A 16,797-nucleotide genomic window follows, 5' to 3' on the forward strand; every position below is an offset into this window, starting at 1 on the left:
TTAGTCTTGGCATTGGTTCCTACGAATCTTTGTTAGATGTTTCAGAAGATACTTGCACCAGAATACCATGCATCTACATTAAGAGCTTTATCTGAAGAAAACACCAATATGACATTTCGCACAGAAAGCTACAAACAGAATTAGCCAAGGCGGACTTGGACATCGTCAAAGAAGTAGAAAATTCAGGAGAATTCAGACGAGGTTCAAGGATTGTTCTTATCCAGTAAAAGGGTTGGAACGTCTGAGCGAAGAAATCGATGCAAACATTTTTAATTTACTGTGCAAGTGGGAGGACTTTGAAGAGAGCTTTATAGCGAAGAAATCGAAATATGAACATACATGGTGATGGTTTTTACTGATGAAGACAGCTTGTACAAAAAAACAGAAAAGCTATCCCAATTTATACCTGTAAATTAGTATTTTTTGTCAGTTACAACCCCTTAAATACATTCTGTTTTATGTGAATTATCACCATACATCTAAAAATTTAAATAAAATTTAAAATACTTTTATTATTTTTAACTAGAACTATTATGTCTGGAGATCAGGGACAGATTTTGAAAATAAGATACGAAGCAATTTTTGCTCCCCTGAGCTGAAAAGTTCGTCCGTTCACTTTTCACAATTTTAAAGTCTGTTCAATTTTTTTTTTATATTTATCTATTCATTTTTTGAAATTGCTAATTTCAGTGTTCAATTCGCAAAGAAGAGATTCTTAACATTTTTTGAAGATTAGGAGGGGTCGGCATTTGAATTTTTACTTCTTAAGAAACATAGATTAAAACACTCCACAAAACATTCAAGCATCATTATATAGTGTAGACTCCCGATTGCACAAATACTCGCCCCGGGCCAAGATGGGGTCACAATAGGGAGTGGTATAAATTTTTGCATAGGTTTATATTGGGAAATATTTTTTAAAATCTTTTTCTCAAGAGCAGCAAGTCGTCTGTGTCTAATTACTAAAGAAGCCTCGTAATTAGTATAGACTCCAGATTTCTGAGAAGCCTCGTAATTAGTATGGACTCCAGATTGCTGAGAAGCCTCGTAATTAGTATAGACTCCAGATAGCTGAGGAGCCTCGTAATTAGTATGGACTCCAGATTGCTGAGGAGCCTCGTAATTAGTATAGATTCCAGATTGCTGAGAAGCCTCGTAATTAGTATGGATTCCAGATTGCTGAGGAGCCTCGTAATTAGTATAGATTCCAGATTGCTGAAAACCCAGGGTCATTAGAGGAACCAGAGCTTAACAAATAAGTTCATATTTATGCGTAGTTTTTCTTCTTCAAATTATGCCCCAAATCATGACCCCAGTTTACTTGTAAGTGTCCAGAGTTTGTAAAGTTGCGTATATATAGGGAATTTAGAAAAATATTCTCAAAAAAAATAATTATTAATCATGAGAAAATCTTCACACCCGTGCTTGATTGGAATCGGTTTTATGTCAATTTCGAATTAATTGATGGATTTGAGTAATCTGCGTAATTATCTGTTTAAAGAAGTACCTGCAGTTTCTGTGTGGTGTATTAAAAAAGGGGCTTGAATGTCTTTGAGGGTCATTTTTTTTTTTTTACAAGAGGGGAGTCGTAGAACTACTTGCATGTAGAGGGAGAAATGTTTTTAGGTTATCTGAGCTGAAAACTCAAGTGAGCTTTTCTGATCGCCTGTTGTCTGTCTGTCTGTAAACTTTTTACATTTTCGACTTCTTCTTCAGAACCACTGGACCAATTTCAACCAACCTTCGCAAAAAGCATCCTTGAGTGAAGGGCTTTCAAGTTTGTTCAAATGAAGGGCCATGCCCCTTTAAAGGGGGAGATAATTACAAAAATAGGGTGGGGTTAATTTTAAAATCTTCTCAATAACCACTGGGTCAGAATATCTGAAATCTACGTGAAAGCTTCCTGACATAATGCAGATTCAAGTTTGTTAAAATCATGACCTCCAGGAGTAGGATAAGGCCACAAAAGGGGATCATAGTTTTACATACAAACATATAGGGAAAATCTTTGAAAATTTTCTTCTCCAGAACCATTAGGCCAGGGAAGTTTACATTTACATGAAAGCTTCCTGACATAGTGCAGATTCAAGTTTGTAAAAAGCATGGCCTCCGGGAGTAGGTTGGAGCCACAAAAGTGGTTAAAAGTTTTACGTGTGAATATATAGGGGACATCTTTATATATGGGCCAAGGTGTCACTCGGGTGAGCGATGTGGCCCATGGATCTCTTGAACTACGGTCGATCGATTGATTGATTGATTGATTGATTGGTGCTTTTTAACGTCCCATCAAGTATTTTTCACTCATATTGAGACGTCACCAGCTTTAGGTGAAGTACCACAAATTTAAACCTATGCTTTGTGCTCAGGGCTGTACAGTGAGGGTTCTTTAGCGTGCCAACGTCTGGTTTTAGGTTCATATCCGAAAGACCCGCGATTCTTACTTCTAAATGCCGAGCGTCAGGCGAAGGAGCATTCACTACCTACTTTAACGTCTGAGGATTGACGCGGCCATGTCACGAGTGGTGCTCGAACTCACGACCTCCCGGTTACGAAGCGAGCGTTCTACCACTGAGCTACTACGATCAGATTTTATGGTCAAAAATGGACCCCAAAACCGTAGAATAATGAACCAGGTCATTTTTCTTCTTAGAGAATTGATCCCCTGGTCAACCTTCTACGGGGGTCACTTTTTGTCGTTACAGTGGCTATTGTCGGATCTTGTCCTTTGGTATCTCAAAACTGGATTGTGTACTACATGGGACTTGTCCTATAAATTCATATACAAGACATTGGAAACAATGTGTATGTTTGTTTTTCGCTCCCTTGAGAATTTTTCACTCAATTCGAGACGTCACCAACTGTAGACGATGAGCCACTACAGACGTAAGTATGACGGCCAGAGTTGTAAAAGTGATGGTCCTTTATTGCACCAACACCTACCGTGACACGGGACCTCCGTTTTGAAGGTCTTATCTGAAAGTCCCGCGGCGCGGACTCTCACTTCCTAATGCTGAGCCTTTGGCAAAGGTGCAATCACAACCTATTTTTCACTTCATAAAAGTTTGACGCGGTCAACGCATGTCTAACCACTGGACCACTAGAACCGCATGGAAACAAACCTTCTATGACCCCATTTTAACCCCAAAGACCCTTATTTAAACACAGCTGAATGCACATTCCATGAGAATGCTTGACGTATATTGATTTCACAAATTATGGCCCTGTCGTTCTCTAGAAGATCTTTAATAAAGATTTTTTCCTCGCTAATTTCTATATAAAACATTGGACCATTATCATGACCTCTGACTGGCGCCAGACCGTCAGTAGAATAGACTAGCATCTACACTATGGCATCTACACTACAAATAGATGCTTGCAAATGACTAATTTCCCTAATTATAGCCTTGTGGTTCTTGAGAAGTTTTTTCCCCCAATTTTCCCCATAAACAGCCAAACTTATACGAAGCAGTTACCTCTGGGAATACATATGTCACATCTACACAAAGTTGACCTGTAATTAACAATTCATAGGTAAGGAACAGAGAAAAGTGTAAAATTTAAAATTCCTACCGTTGCCTCACGCTTTGAACAAATTGGAATTTATACTACATAGGGATGCTCACATGATACCAGAGTGCTCGCGTCGTGACCGAGAGGTCGTGGGTTCGAGCCCCGCTCATGCCATGGCCGCGTCAAGCCTAAGACATAAATTGCTCCTTCGTCAAACGCTCGGCATTCAGAAGTGAGAATCACGGGTCTTTCGGATGTGACCTTAATAATGGAGGTCCCGTATAACAGCAGGCGATGATATATTAATAAGGTAAGCATGTGTCTAAATTTGTGGTACTTTACCTACAACTCGTGTTGATCGTCCTCTCTCTCTCTCTCTCTCTCTCTCTCTCTCTCTCTCTCTCTCTCTCTCTCTCTCTCAACCGAAAATATCAACAACGACAAAAATCAAAAAATAGTCCGAAAATTGCTATGACTTCTTGTTCTCACGCATGCGCTGACGTAGTTCCTTACTCTTAATTAATTAAACTGAAATTGAACTCTTACTCAAGTTCATTTCACGATTTTTGAAATATACTTCATTAATTAAAATGTATTTGATTACAATCTTCAAAGTAATTGAGAGTAATTCGTTACATTGGTTAAAATCTATGTAATTGTAATTCCAAGTATCAACGTAATTGAAAGTACATGTATCTTTAAAATAAAATTACATTGTCAATGTAATTGGTTAATTATATTCCCTGTACAAAGGTATTGAATTGAAAGACATACATACAAATATATATGTAATGTAATGTCACGTACAACTTTCAGCATTATTTTATTTCTTCTAATAAAAACACCAACAACAATGGGTCCAGGGTAGCTATAAAATATGTTACATAATACACACCCACCCACCCCACACACGCCATCATATATACAGTGTATGAATAAATACTGTTCAAAATAGAATTTCCCTGAGGGTTTCAATTTTTTGGATCCATCCAATTAAAATTTTTATTGTAAGAGTTAAAAATTATGATACTGTAAATCTAAATTCGTTAATTATGCATTATCGTGCTCATTAATACCAAAGATAGCGTTACATGTGGAAATTTGAATTCATACGCAATGGAGGATTAATCTCAACATTACCAGCGCTAGCACGGATTGAATCTAGTTAGTATAATTCTCAAAATTTGTTATAGGCAGTTTTATCTACAAATACACGTTCATCCTATTTGACATTGAGCAAGTTTGTGGCAGTTACTGAAAAGCATCAATCATCCAGAAGTTACAATCAATAGAAAAGATGCGACGGTGACACGAGAGATGGCGCTCTACTGCAGTAGTCTACTAAGTGGTACTGTGTACACGAAATAATACAACGAGTAGGTAAAGTTATCGGCTGCTTGATATGACGCTTCAGACACACATGTACTACATGTACTGCTGTGTACAGTCTCATAGATTGTACGTTACTACTCTACACGAAACAGCTAGAGCTAACTGAACTTGAACATTTCATGGAATGATGAATAAAAAGAAATACAGTTGTGTATGTTAGAGGAACAGGTTCTGTAAGTTGTATTTCGCACCTGTATCCAATAAGATATAATTCTGTAAGTGTAGTTAATGTATTATTGACTGTCGCAAAACTCTCGCATTAGTCTTAAAGCATCCCCAGCAGACATGCTCTATCATGCGTCTTTAGGGGAGATATCTTTTATTATCCCTGACTGATGACGAGAGCTGAATATTTTTGTAGTCCCTGAGGTGATATTTCCATTGGGGAAGAGGGTGGGTGGGAGGGGGTGGGTCGTTCATTGCATGACTATAATAATTTTTCTCTTTTCATTGCTTTATATATATCACTTCATGGACACTTTATAAAGTCCTATGTTGGGTTGAGCTATAGTACTTGGCAGATCTTGAGTATTTCTACAGTAGAAATCGTTTTTATTGTACGATATTCGAATTCTTGGTTTGGTGAAACTTGTAGTATGTATTATGGCATACGAGTATCTTAATAAGAATTTTGCGATATGGGCAATATTGTACGTTAATTGTCCGATTTAAATAGTGGAGCCTTGGACAATGAATTTAATTAACCTAATCTACACCAAAATTTTATTTAATGGCTTGTTAAGGTATTTCATATGATCATTTTGAGTTTTATTTCACCATCGAAATAAAGATACAAGCTCTCAATTATTTTCATATGAATTATTCAATGATGATTTGCAATTAAATGTCGCTGTGATTTGATGTCTGATATAAATATCTAATAAAACAGTTTGGAAGATTAAGACAGACGTTTGAATCTCTAAAATAAAATCATAACTTATTCATAGAAAACGTTAATATTGATGTTTCATAGTTTTTCCAATCTACGGCTAAACTCTTCAAGAAACATTTATCAAACAAACACATTTTAAAAAGGTCGAAATTTTAAAATGTGGTAATAGATAACATTAATACATTCCCTTGTTATAAAATGGTTTACAGATTAAAGGAATTTATAAAGCAAACTAATTTCCTACAAGTACATGAAATAAAAAGCACCTACTCACAAAGCAAGCTTTCTGACCGAATTTTTTGGATTCAGAGAAGGTTACAGACCTCCCACACACCCCGTATTCACCTGATTTGGCCCCCTGCAACTATTTTCCAAACTCAATATCATCTGCCTGGAAAGAGATACAATTCGAGAAATGCTCTTGGATCTGAATAGTATCCCCATTAAGGTGTAAGAACTGTGCTTCCAACAGTAGATTTACCGGCTCAAAAGGTGTATTCAGACGAATGGAGAGTATTCTGAAGGACAGAGCAAGTGATCAAAACAATTTTAATGTAGGAGAAGCAATGCAAGTGACTTCATTTTTGGAATACCCCTCGTACTCATATGAATAAATGCATTTATCCACATTTGCAAAAGACAATAATTTGTTATTTGTGGGTGGAAATTCACTTCAATAAACATATTTATAATAGCATTTGAAATTTTAAACTCTAAATCAATATCTGTAATCATCATAGTGCTATTCGAAACGAATAGGTGATGTCACTTATTCAAATGAGACTTTGTTTACTTATTCATAGATGTTCGGAATTATTGAAGAATTGTAAGAAATTTAAAGTTTTAGTGCATTTGATTAAATGTAAACCAACGTCATCAATATGGATTTTGTCGTCATTCCTTATATATGCAAAAATAACGTTCTAAGTGACTTAGTTAGACCCATTCTCTCACTAGAGGGCGCTTTATACAAGCTTCACTTACACCTCTATCAGCGCTTAATAATGATTTCAACAAATTTTCTCGGATTATATCACGAATGAATACATACCATTTTCTTATAAAGATAAGCAGAGTCACATGTCCAGAAAGTGCAAAGGAACAACAGCACTAGATACCACAGAAAATAATACTTTTTAATCATATATTTAATACTTTCTTTAAATTGTAGCCTTGCCTTTAGAAGATATGTGTATGTTCTTTATATAAATGGTGAAAATCCTTTAATTAAAAAGTACTTTGAAGTAATCCTGTTTTTGATTACAGATCGGCTAAGTAAACGTTTGAGATTTACCGACATTGGCGAACACGAAACCATAAAATACACTGACATTCCTTTCATAATTCTATCCAAATATGAAAGACATTGTTTGTTTGGGAAAGACAAGAACAGAAAAAAGAGAGAAACATCAGAACTCAAGAAGTCAGGCATTATCGGTAAGAATTAGAGATTTCAAAACTTTTATAGATCATACAGAATGAAGGCCGAGATGTAGTATTTCATAATGTTAAGTATTGTACTATCTTTTAGAGATATAAACATCTGAAACATAATTCCCTCTACTGGATCCTAGGACACCCTACTGGATCTTAGGTTACTCTACTGGATCCTACTTTTGTACAGTGACTCTGTACAGTACCCTACATGTTATAATAACTGTACATGTTAAGTACTTACACCAGGTCAATCTACTGGAATTTAAGTCGCCCTACTGGATCCTAGGTTACTCTACTGAATCCTAGGTCACTCTACTGAATCCTAGGTCACTCTACTGAATCCTAGGTTACTCTACTGAATCCTAGGTTACTCTACTGAATCTTAGGTTACTCTACTGGATCCTAGATTATTCTACTGCATCCTACTTTTGTACAGTAACTCTGTGCAGTAACCTGCATGATATAATCACTGTACCTGTTAAGTACTTACACTAGGTCACTATACTGGATCCTAGGTCACTCTACTGGATCTTACTTCTGTACAGTTACTCTTTTGATATATATTACCCTTTTCGTGAATTAATTTGTTTTAGGGTGACCATCCCACAACTCTGAAAGGGGGACAGTATCTACAGTCCACAAAAAAGAAAGGATGTCCAGCCAAAATTATTATGAAAGAAGTACTTTTATTCCAAGAATATGTGGTATTTATCAGTATAAATAGATAATAATCCCGAGGCAATAACTAATTTATAAATCACATAATACTTGGATGAGTATGTCATACTACATATACACTGTACCAGTTGTCAGAAAATTTAGCTTGATATGTTTTAAGTAAATAATGATAGGTTTATAGTAGCTTATAAACATGTAAAATGTAGATATGGGGAGTTTACTCAATTGGTTGTCGTCCGTCGTCGTGCAACGTGGGTCGTGCGTTAACAATTGATCATTTTAAACTTATTCTTGATAACTATTATTCCAATTATTTTCAAATTTGGTATGAAGCATCTTTCGAACAAGGGGGACATAAATTGTAAATTTCAGGACTCCTGCACCCCTGAATCCCTAGGACGGGGCAAAAACTGCCCAAAATTTAGTGTTATTGATACTAAATGGATATCTAGAAAGAGCAGGTAGTCCTTTACCAAAATTGTACATTTGATGATCCCTGGGGTAGTATTTATGTGTAAGATTGCTTATACTGTATTTAAAATCTAAATGCACACTTAGGAATAGCAGAAAAGGATGTACAAAAATGGTGAATTTCACAACCCTGGTTTTAACTCTAGGATGGGTCCAAATTAGTCATATTTCTTAATGTTTTAATGTTAATGCACATCATATTATGTAAAGCCTTTCATCAGAGTATGCACTTTTGAGGGCAGTGAAGTTTTAAGAACACATCTTGTTTTATACTGTTGCTGAACATTAGAATTTAGCTAAAACATTCAGAACAGGATTTTTTTTTCTATATTCCATAGCCCTTGGGAGTAGTGATACTTTATCACTAGTACTCAGGTGACCGATAAGGCCTGTGGGCCTCTTGTTTAGTTTTATGGATGTTTTCAGTGTGTTATAAGCTTATATAAAAGTAATCAACATTGATAGGCAAAACAAGATACAGAGAAAGTGAGAAGGATCGCAAGTGAGAATCTAAGAGGAGATCTGGAAATGGGGGTAAAGAACATCAAGAAGGAACAGCGAATTTACATAAGCTTACCAAAGGACGAAGAGCACCAAAAATGCATCTTCTTTGCCAGGTACCTGTATATACTAGCTGTATCTATATGATTGTAAAGTGATTGATTGATTGTATATTGTTTAACGTCCCTTTTGAGAATTTTTCACTTGTATGGCAATGACACCATTGCCGGTGATGGGCTGTAAAATTCAGGCTTATGCTAGATGCTTGTAACAGTCTTTGAGTAGGGAGGGATCCTCATCGTGCCACACCTGCTGTGACACGGGACCTCGGTTTTTGCGGTCTCATCCGAAGGACCGTCCCATTTACTTAGTAGTCGGCTCTTACGACAAGCAAAGAGTACTGAAGATCTATCCCACTAAATCAAAAGGTTATCTTGCATCTTGGCAGTTAATGGACTAGTCTGAAAGGAAAAGAAATTGTGTTACAGTATGCTTTAATAAAACTTCTAAAATTCCGGGGAAAACCGTATATAATTATGTAAAGATAAAAAAAAATCTGTGATTCAGTTATCCGGACGCTTCATTTATCCGGACGATTTTGCTGGGAACCAAAGTGACCGGATTAACGAGGCTCCACTGTATATGTGGCGTATAATGTTGGTGGCCAGATAGCTCAGGCAGTAGAGCAACTGACTGGAGACTCAGGGGGCCCGAGTCTGAACCCTGGTCTGATCTGTTGCATTTTCTCCCCTCCGGTTACGTGATAATATTCCATGTCAAATATTAATAAACATTTGCTGTTATCGACTTTATTTCTATAGATTACAGGTTTTATGAATCCCTGAAACAAAGAAGTAAGGGAGAAATTGTACGAAATGGTAGGACATGGGGTCACAAGTGTATCCGAGATGCGGCGTCATTTAAAACTTTATGTTGATATGCAAATGTCCCCCAACTCCAGTAAGCCTTCACTGACAGATGCAGCACACTATCCCTCTGATGTGGCAATCAGAAAACATATATATATTTAGCACAACTTTGTTTGAGGTGTATTACTGTTCTGTTGAATGGAGTGATATGTTTTTACTGATATCTCTAAAGGTTGGTTTATATTGTAATGTTACAGTAGTCAAACAATATGATTATCCTTTCCCACTGATATTTAAAAATATATCAAGAAAATTTACTGAAACTGGTCAGCCAATGGCAAGAAAACTATCCAAAGGATAATTTTAATTTCTTGCCGGCCACATCAAATGAAGATCAGCAACTGGATGAGAAAAAGGTCGTCTTCTGTCATTTTCGACTTCTTCTCCAGAACTACAGAGACAATTTCAACCAAACTTGGCAAAAGGCATCCTTTGGTGAAGGGCTTTCAAGTTTGTTCAATCGAAGAGCCATGCCTCCTTCAAAGGGGAGATAATCACAAAAATGCAAATATAGGGTGGGGTCAAATTTTATTCTCTAGAAGCACTGGGCCAGAAGAGCTGACATTTACATGAAAGATTCCTGACATAGTGCAGATTCAAGTTTGTTAAAATCATGGTAGGTTAGGGCCACAATAGGGATCAAAGTTTTACGTGTGAATATATAGTGACAATCTTTAAATATGGGGCAAGATGACTCAGGTGAGCGTTGTGGCCCATGGACCTCTTGTTGAAGTTTTCATGTTATTAGTTGCTATTTATACTATTTTATCAATATAGATAATTGAACCAAAGACGTTCACAGTCTACTTTTATAATCATCTTGGAGATACTGCATTTCAGTGTAGACAAGTTCTCAATGGCTGGAAGTATACCCTTACACCAGTTTTTTTTTAAATATATAAATCTCTATTTATTGTTGCACATATTCATGTTTTAATCAATGAAATGATGATTCAGAGATGCCATTAATAAATGAATAATAAAAACAAAGAGGTTCCATATTTACAATGCACATACAATATATATTTATAGATGCACTTCTCTAATGATAAAAGATTAACTTAACCTTTGTTGTGAAAACTTTACAGTTTGTCTTAATATGTATCATCAATATGAGATTCTTCATCATTTATTATTTAATTACAGAAATTACATGGGAAGAAACCTGTTTCTAAGGGTTCAATGGAAATTGGAAGTGAAAGAACATTCAAAGCTCTAGTTGTGGGGGTGACCCGGTGTATTGTTTAATGGTAGGTAATGATGCTGAAATATTTATACAATAATGTACATTAGGCACTGCAATATATTATACTGAAACAGTTGATATCTTATGAATTTATAACCCTTATCTAGTATGCAGAAAGACACCTTAGTGGAGAATCTCTCCTGAATATAAGCACAAAAGATGTTGAGAGGAAAAGGTCAGAAGTAGGTTCTACTCTTCTGTTGTTTGACGGCAAATTTAATCATGTATGTTTTAGATGATTTGAGATAGTTTTATGGTTTTAACTTTTTACTTATCTCATATTTGAATTATCATTTAATATTTGCTATATAACAGAGCACATGGATGATTGCTGTCCTTGTGGGCTTACGATAGAGGATGGTAAAGTGATATGGTGAGGTGCAATATACATGTACTGTTGCTTATTAACTGTCATCTACCTGGATTTCATGGTGTTTTTACTTCAATTTGATACAAGATAAATTTACTATTTCATTTCATACAGGTTTCTTGTGGTATGTGTACGAGGAAATTCCACAGAAAAAATTATTGTGTTGGCGAAACAATTGCAAGCATGTCCTCAGTGCAAAAATTTACATGCAAAGAGTGTTCCATGAAATCAAATGTGTGATAATAAAATATCTACTAAAGTGAACTATTGCTCTTTTAGTCTCTGTGTTCCTTTTCAAAAAAGATGAAAATTCTAAAACACCGTATTTCCTTCATGTTCTTCATTCATGTATTTCTAAATGAACAAAAGTAATATATACGTAATGATAAAACTTGGATACTTTAGTTTATAAAAGCATAGTGACAATCAGTATTGTGACCTAGGATCCAGTAAGGTGAACTAGTGCAAGTACTTAAAATGTACAGTGATTATACCATGCAGGTACTGCACAGAGTTACTGTACAAAAATAGGATCTAGTAGGGTGACCTAGGATCCAGTAGAATAACCTGGGATCCAGTAGGGTGACGTAGGATCAGTCTGTGTAAATTTGGACTTTGGATCAGACTGTGTAAATCTGGAATAAGGGAACTGAAAATTGGAGAACACTGTCAAATGTTAGTGAAAATGTCTTTGATAATCATACGCCAAATACTTTGAGATATGTTGATATATATATATATATATATATATATATATATATATATATATACACACACACACTGTTGTACTGAGTGATAAAAATGGTGGTGGTTGTAGTGTCGGACTATTACATGTACGAATTGTTTAATATGCATGTATGTTCTAGTACGAGTTAATAAAATCCTAGTTAGTGTTGTGAGAACACGTGTGTGTACTGTTTTGATTAAATTCGGGATTACATAGAAAATCCAACGATTCTACATCTGGCGACGAGGATCAAAAAACTTTACATGACTGTTTAGCGAAATGGCAACGGCCATAATGACGGATTTAGGTGGAATACCTACATTTGATTGCCACGGGGAGCAAACTACAGTCGGTGTGCGATGGACAAAATGGCGGCGCGCATTCGAACTTTTCATAGCAGGAAAAGGCGTGAAGGATGCTGCACAGAAGAAAGCATTACTGTTACATTGTGGTGGGATGGAGATGCAGGACATTTTCTTTACGTTTACACTGGAAGATCCAGGGGAAAATCAGACTGTGTACGATGTCGCGATGAAGAAATTAGACGACCATTTCAAACCACAGGTAAATGATGCATATGAGAGACATTTATTTCGCGCTATGAAACAGTCCCAAAATGAAACAATAGATCAATTTGTTACAAGACTGAGACAAAAAGCTGAATTTTGTGGATATGGCACGAAAACAGATGAGAGTATCAGAGACCAAGTCATTGAAAAATGTAGCTCCTCTGTTCTGAGACGTAAACTTTTAGAAAGGGGTAAGGATCTCACACTCGAAAAATTACAAACAATCGCTAGAGCTCTTGAAGCAAGTGAAACACAGGCGTTTACCATGGAAAACATAAAATCTGAAGTGAATCACGTGCAAGTTAAGGGGTCACGTTCATGTAAAGCGTCAGTAACAAAGAAACCAAGTTCAGATAAACGATGCTATAGATGCGATCGAGAAGGACATAACCAATCAAGTGACAGATGTCCAGCAAAAGGGAAAGAGTGTCACAAGTGTGGACGTACAGGTCATTTTGCCAAATGTTGTAAGTCTGGAACTGTGAATAAACCAACTAAGGGGGCGCAGTAGGGACCACGATCAAAGGAATTCACACGTTAGATTTGTAGACACTGCTGGGAACCAGGAAGATGATCATGATGATGAATACGCATTTTCGGTGACAGAATTTTCAAAGCAGCCAAGTATCACTGTACAGCTGGGAGGAGTGAGTGCAGAAATGATTATAGACTCAGGCGCAAGCTGTAACGTTATAGACAAGTCTACATGGGAAATCCTGAAAAACAAAAGAATCCAGTGTCAATCACAGCGATCAAGTAAGAGATTATTTTCCTATGGGAGTCAAACACCGATGAATGTCATTGGAACGTTTCTTGCAACTATCTCTGTGGGGTCTAAGTCCGAAGAAGCGGAGTTCATTGTCGTTGAAGAGAAAGGGCAAGCACTCTTGGGACGCGAAACAGCTATTAGGCGTTCTGAAACTAGGACCAGATGTTCAAGTGAATACAGTGAGTGACAGTATATTTACAGAGTACAGCGATGTATTTCAGGGATTAGGAAAATTGAAAGATTTCCAATTAGAAATACCGATTGACAAAGAAGTCACACCAGTAGCACAACCTTTGAGGAGAGCACCTTTCAATCTGAGGAGTCTCATAGAGAAGAAACTGGATGAATTGGAGAACCTGGATGTGATCGAGAAAGCAAGCGGACCTACTCCATGGATATCACCTGTAGTCGTGGTACCTAAGAAGAATGACATCAGACTTTGCATTGATATGAGGCAAGCCAATTCTGCGATCATTCGTGAGAGACACCCGATTCTTACAGTCGATGAGGTTCTTCATGTTTTGAATCAGAGTACCATTTTCTCGAAACTGGACATAAAATGGGCGTTCCATCAAGTAGAGCTCTGTAAAGAATCGAGACCAATCACAACTTTTGTAACACATAAAGGATTGTATCGATATAAGAAACTCATGTTTGGAATAAGTTGTGCTCCTGAAATGTACCAAAGAGTGATACAACAAGCTCTCGAAGGATGCGAAGGAGTTAGAAATATATTTGACGACATTGTTGTGCATGGAACATCTGTGGAGGAACATGACGCTAGGCTTAGAAAACTTCTGGACAGGATTAGGGAGAAGGGACTCACCTTAAACAAAGAAAAGTGTAAATTTCGGATGTCAGAAATTGTGTTCATGGGACATTTACTGTCTGCCAGAGGTATAGGATCTGCGAAATCGAAGGTGACAGCTGTAAACGATGCTAGACAACCGGAAACAGCATCTGAAATTCGAGGATTTCTGGGGCTAGTCAATTACAGCTCGAGATTCATCCCAGATCTGGCAACGTTATCCGAGCCGTTGCGTAGGTTAACGAGGAAGGGAGTTCACTTCAATTGGGGCCAGGAACAGGAACATGCTTTCGAGGAATTGAAACGCAGACTCACAAATGCACAGACTTTAGGATACTATGATCCAAAGGCAGAAACAATAGTTATCACCGACGCAAGTCCTGTTGGCTTAGGCGCAGTCCTCGTACAGAAACAAAATGGAGATGAGCGTGTGATATGTTACGCAAGTAGGACTCTATCGGATGTTGAAAAAAGATACTCGCAAACGGAAAAGGAGGCATTGGGCATAGTCTGGGCATGCGAGAGATTTCACATGTACTTACATGGAACAGAATTCGAATTACGCACTGACCATAAACCTTTGGAATTCATCTATTCCAAGAAGTCAAAACCTTGTGCTAGAATTGAAAGATGGGTGTTGAGACTACAAACCTATACCTTCAAAGTGAAGCACATACCTGGAAAACAGAACATCGCAGATTGTTTGTCTCGTATGCCATCCAAAGAAGTTGATCCATTTTTTGTTGAAGATTCTGAGACACATGTAAAATTTGTTGCGGAGACATCTACACCAAATGCAATGTCTACAAGACAAATCGAGCGGGAATCGGATAAGGATCCAGAACTGGTAGATGTTCACGAGTGTATTCAGACTGGCAAATGGCATAACATACAGGAAAAATTGTATTTGACTGTGCGTGAAGAATTGTGTTGCATTGGAAAACTAATTCTCCGAGGGACCCGAATTGTTATTCCGACTGAATTGCGAACACACGTTTTGGAATTAGCTCACGAAGGTCACCCAGGCATTGTAGTCATGAAGAGGAGATTACGAGCGAAAGTTTGGTGGCCAGGCATAGATCGTGAAGTGGAGAAGTTTGTCAAAACCTGTCATTCATGTCAACTGGTTAGTCAACCACAAGCACCTGAACCGATCAAAACTACGGAATTACCAAATGGACCATGGCAACATATTGCTGTTGACCTCATGACACCATCGTTACCATCAGGAGATCATCTTTTTGTTGCAGTGGACTATTACAGCAGATACATTGAGGTGGAGCACATGAAAAGTACAACTACAGACAAGATCATAAGGAGTCTGAAGAGGATGTTCTTAACGCATGGACTACCGTTAAGCATCTCCAGTGATAATGGTCCTCAGTTCATATCTCATGAATTCAAGGAGTTTATGACTGAAAATGATATCTATCACCGGAAGACCACACCTCTTTGGCCACAAGCTAACGGGGAGATTGAACGGCAGAACCGCTCATTGTTAAAACGTATCAAATTCGCGCAAATCGAGAAGAAGGATTGGAAGGAGGAATTATCGTCCTACCTAATGATGTACAGAACAACACCACACAGTATAACAGGAGTCAGTCCTTCGGAACTTCTATTTCGACGGAAAATTCGTACTCGTCTTCCAGGCATTGAAGATTATTCAACTATGACAGACGACCAGGATGTTCGGGATCGCGACTCCGAGAAAAAGGAGAAAGGGAAAATGTATATAGACAATAAACGTGGAGCTAAGGAGAGTGACATAGCTGTTGGAGATTCTGTGTTGTTGAAACAGAAGCCAGGAAACAAGCTCACACCTACGTTTGAAGCAGAACCGTACCATGTTACAGAGAAAACAGGAAACAGTGTGACCGTTGAATCACCAAGTGGAGTTTGCTACAAGAGGAATACCACTCATCTTAAGAAATTTCATGAGCGAGCGAATACGTTTACGAAATCCACAGTTGACGATAAAATTGATGGAAAACGGATCGAAACAAACATTCCGAACTGTGAAACGGCGACAAGAATTTGTGACACCAGTACTTATACTACGCGTCCGACCGAAGTTCGTGACACAAGTGTTCAAATTACGCGTCCGATCCGAGAACGCAAACTTCCAGACAGGCTTAAAGACTACGAAGTGTCATTTCAGTGAATAGTGATCAAGTGTATTGATGATTCATTGATGTGTACATATGTTTTGCTATTATGTGTTTTCATAACATTTTACAAGTGTTCACAATGTTAATGAAATCAAGTTTCTTTTGACTGTTTTGGTAATTATACAATTTGAAACTATCTCAGTAAGTGGAGAACTGTTTTGACTTTGAGATAATATTTTCTAGTCAGTTCTAGTCAATTGTTTGTGTACTTTCATTCCAAAGAAAAGGAGGGATGTAGTGTCGGACTATTACATGTACGAATTGTTTAATATGCATGTATGTTCTAGTACGAGTTAATAAAATCCTAGTTAGTGTTGTGAGAACACG

General features: G+C 37.3%; 2 protein-coding genes and 1 pseudogene across 2 annotated transcripts; all 3 read left to right on the forward strand.

Annotated features, from left to right (window-relative positions):
* The first annotated feature begins 7,150 nt into the window (after nt 1-7,150).
* LOC125679889 (uncharacterized) lies at nt 7,151-11,058 on the forward strand (annotated as a pseudogene).
* A 1,374-nt stretch (nt 11,059-12,432) lies between these two features.
* Nucleotides 12,433-13,233, forward strand: LOC130051434 (uncharacterized). The gene has a single exon (XM_056153365.1). The coding sequence runs from the start codon at nt 12,433-12,435 to the stop codon at nt 13,231-13,233; it is 801 nt and encodes a 266-aa protein (XP_056009340.1).
* Nucleotides 13,234-13,517: 284 nt separating this feature from the next.
* On the forward strand, nt 13,518-16,463 carry LOC125679890 (uncharacterized protein K02A2.6-like). The gene has a single exon (XM_048919343.2). It carries the CDS (start codon nt 13,518-13,520, stop codon nt 16,461-16,463), a length of 2,946 nt encoding a protein of 981 aa, XP_048775300.2.
* The last annotated feature ends 334 nt before the right edge of the window (nt 16,464-16,797 follow it).

This window comes from Ostrea edulis, chromosome 2, assembly GCF_947568905.1.
Source record: "Ostrea edulis chromosome 2, xbOstEdul1.1, whole genome shotgun sequence".
NCBI lineage: Eukaryota > Metazoa > Mollusca > Bivalvia > Ostreida > Ostreidae > Ostrea > Ostrea edulis.

Bases quoted from the DNA above. Each gene is read 5' to 3' on its own strand.
- LOC130051434 (XM_056153365.1), top strand. From the start codon at position 12,433: ATGGCAACGGCCATAATGACGGATTTAGGTGGAATACCTACATTTGAT.
- LOC125679890 (XM_048919343.2), top strand. From the start codon at position 13,518: ATGTCATTGGAACGTTTCTTGCAACTATCTCTGTGGGGTCTAAGTCCG.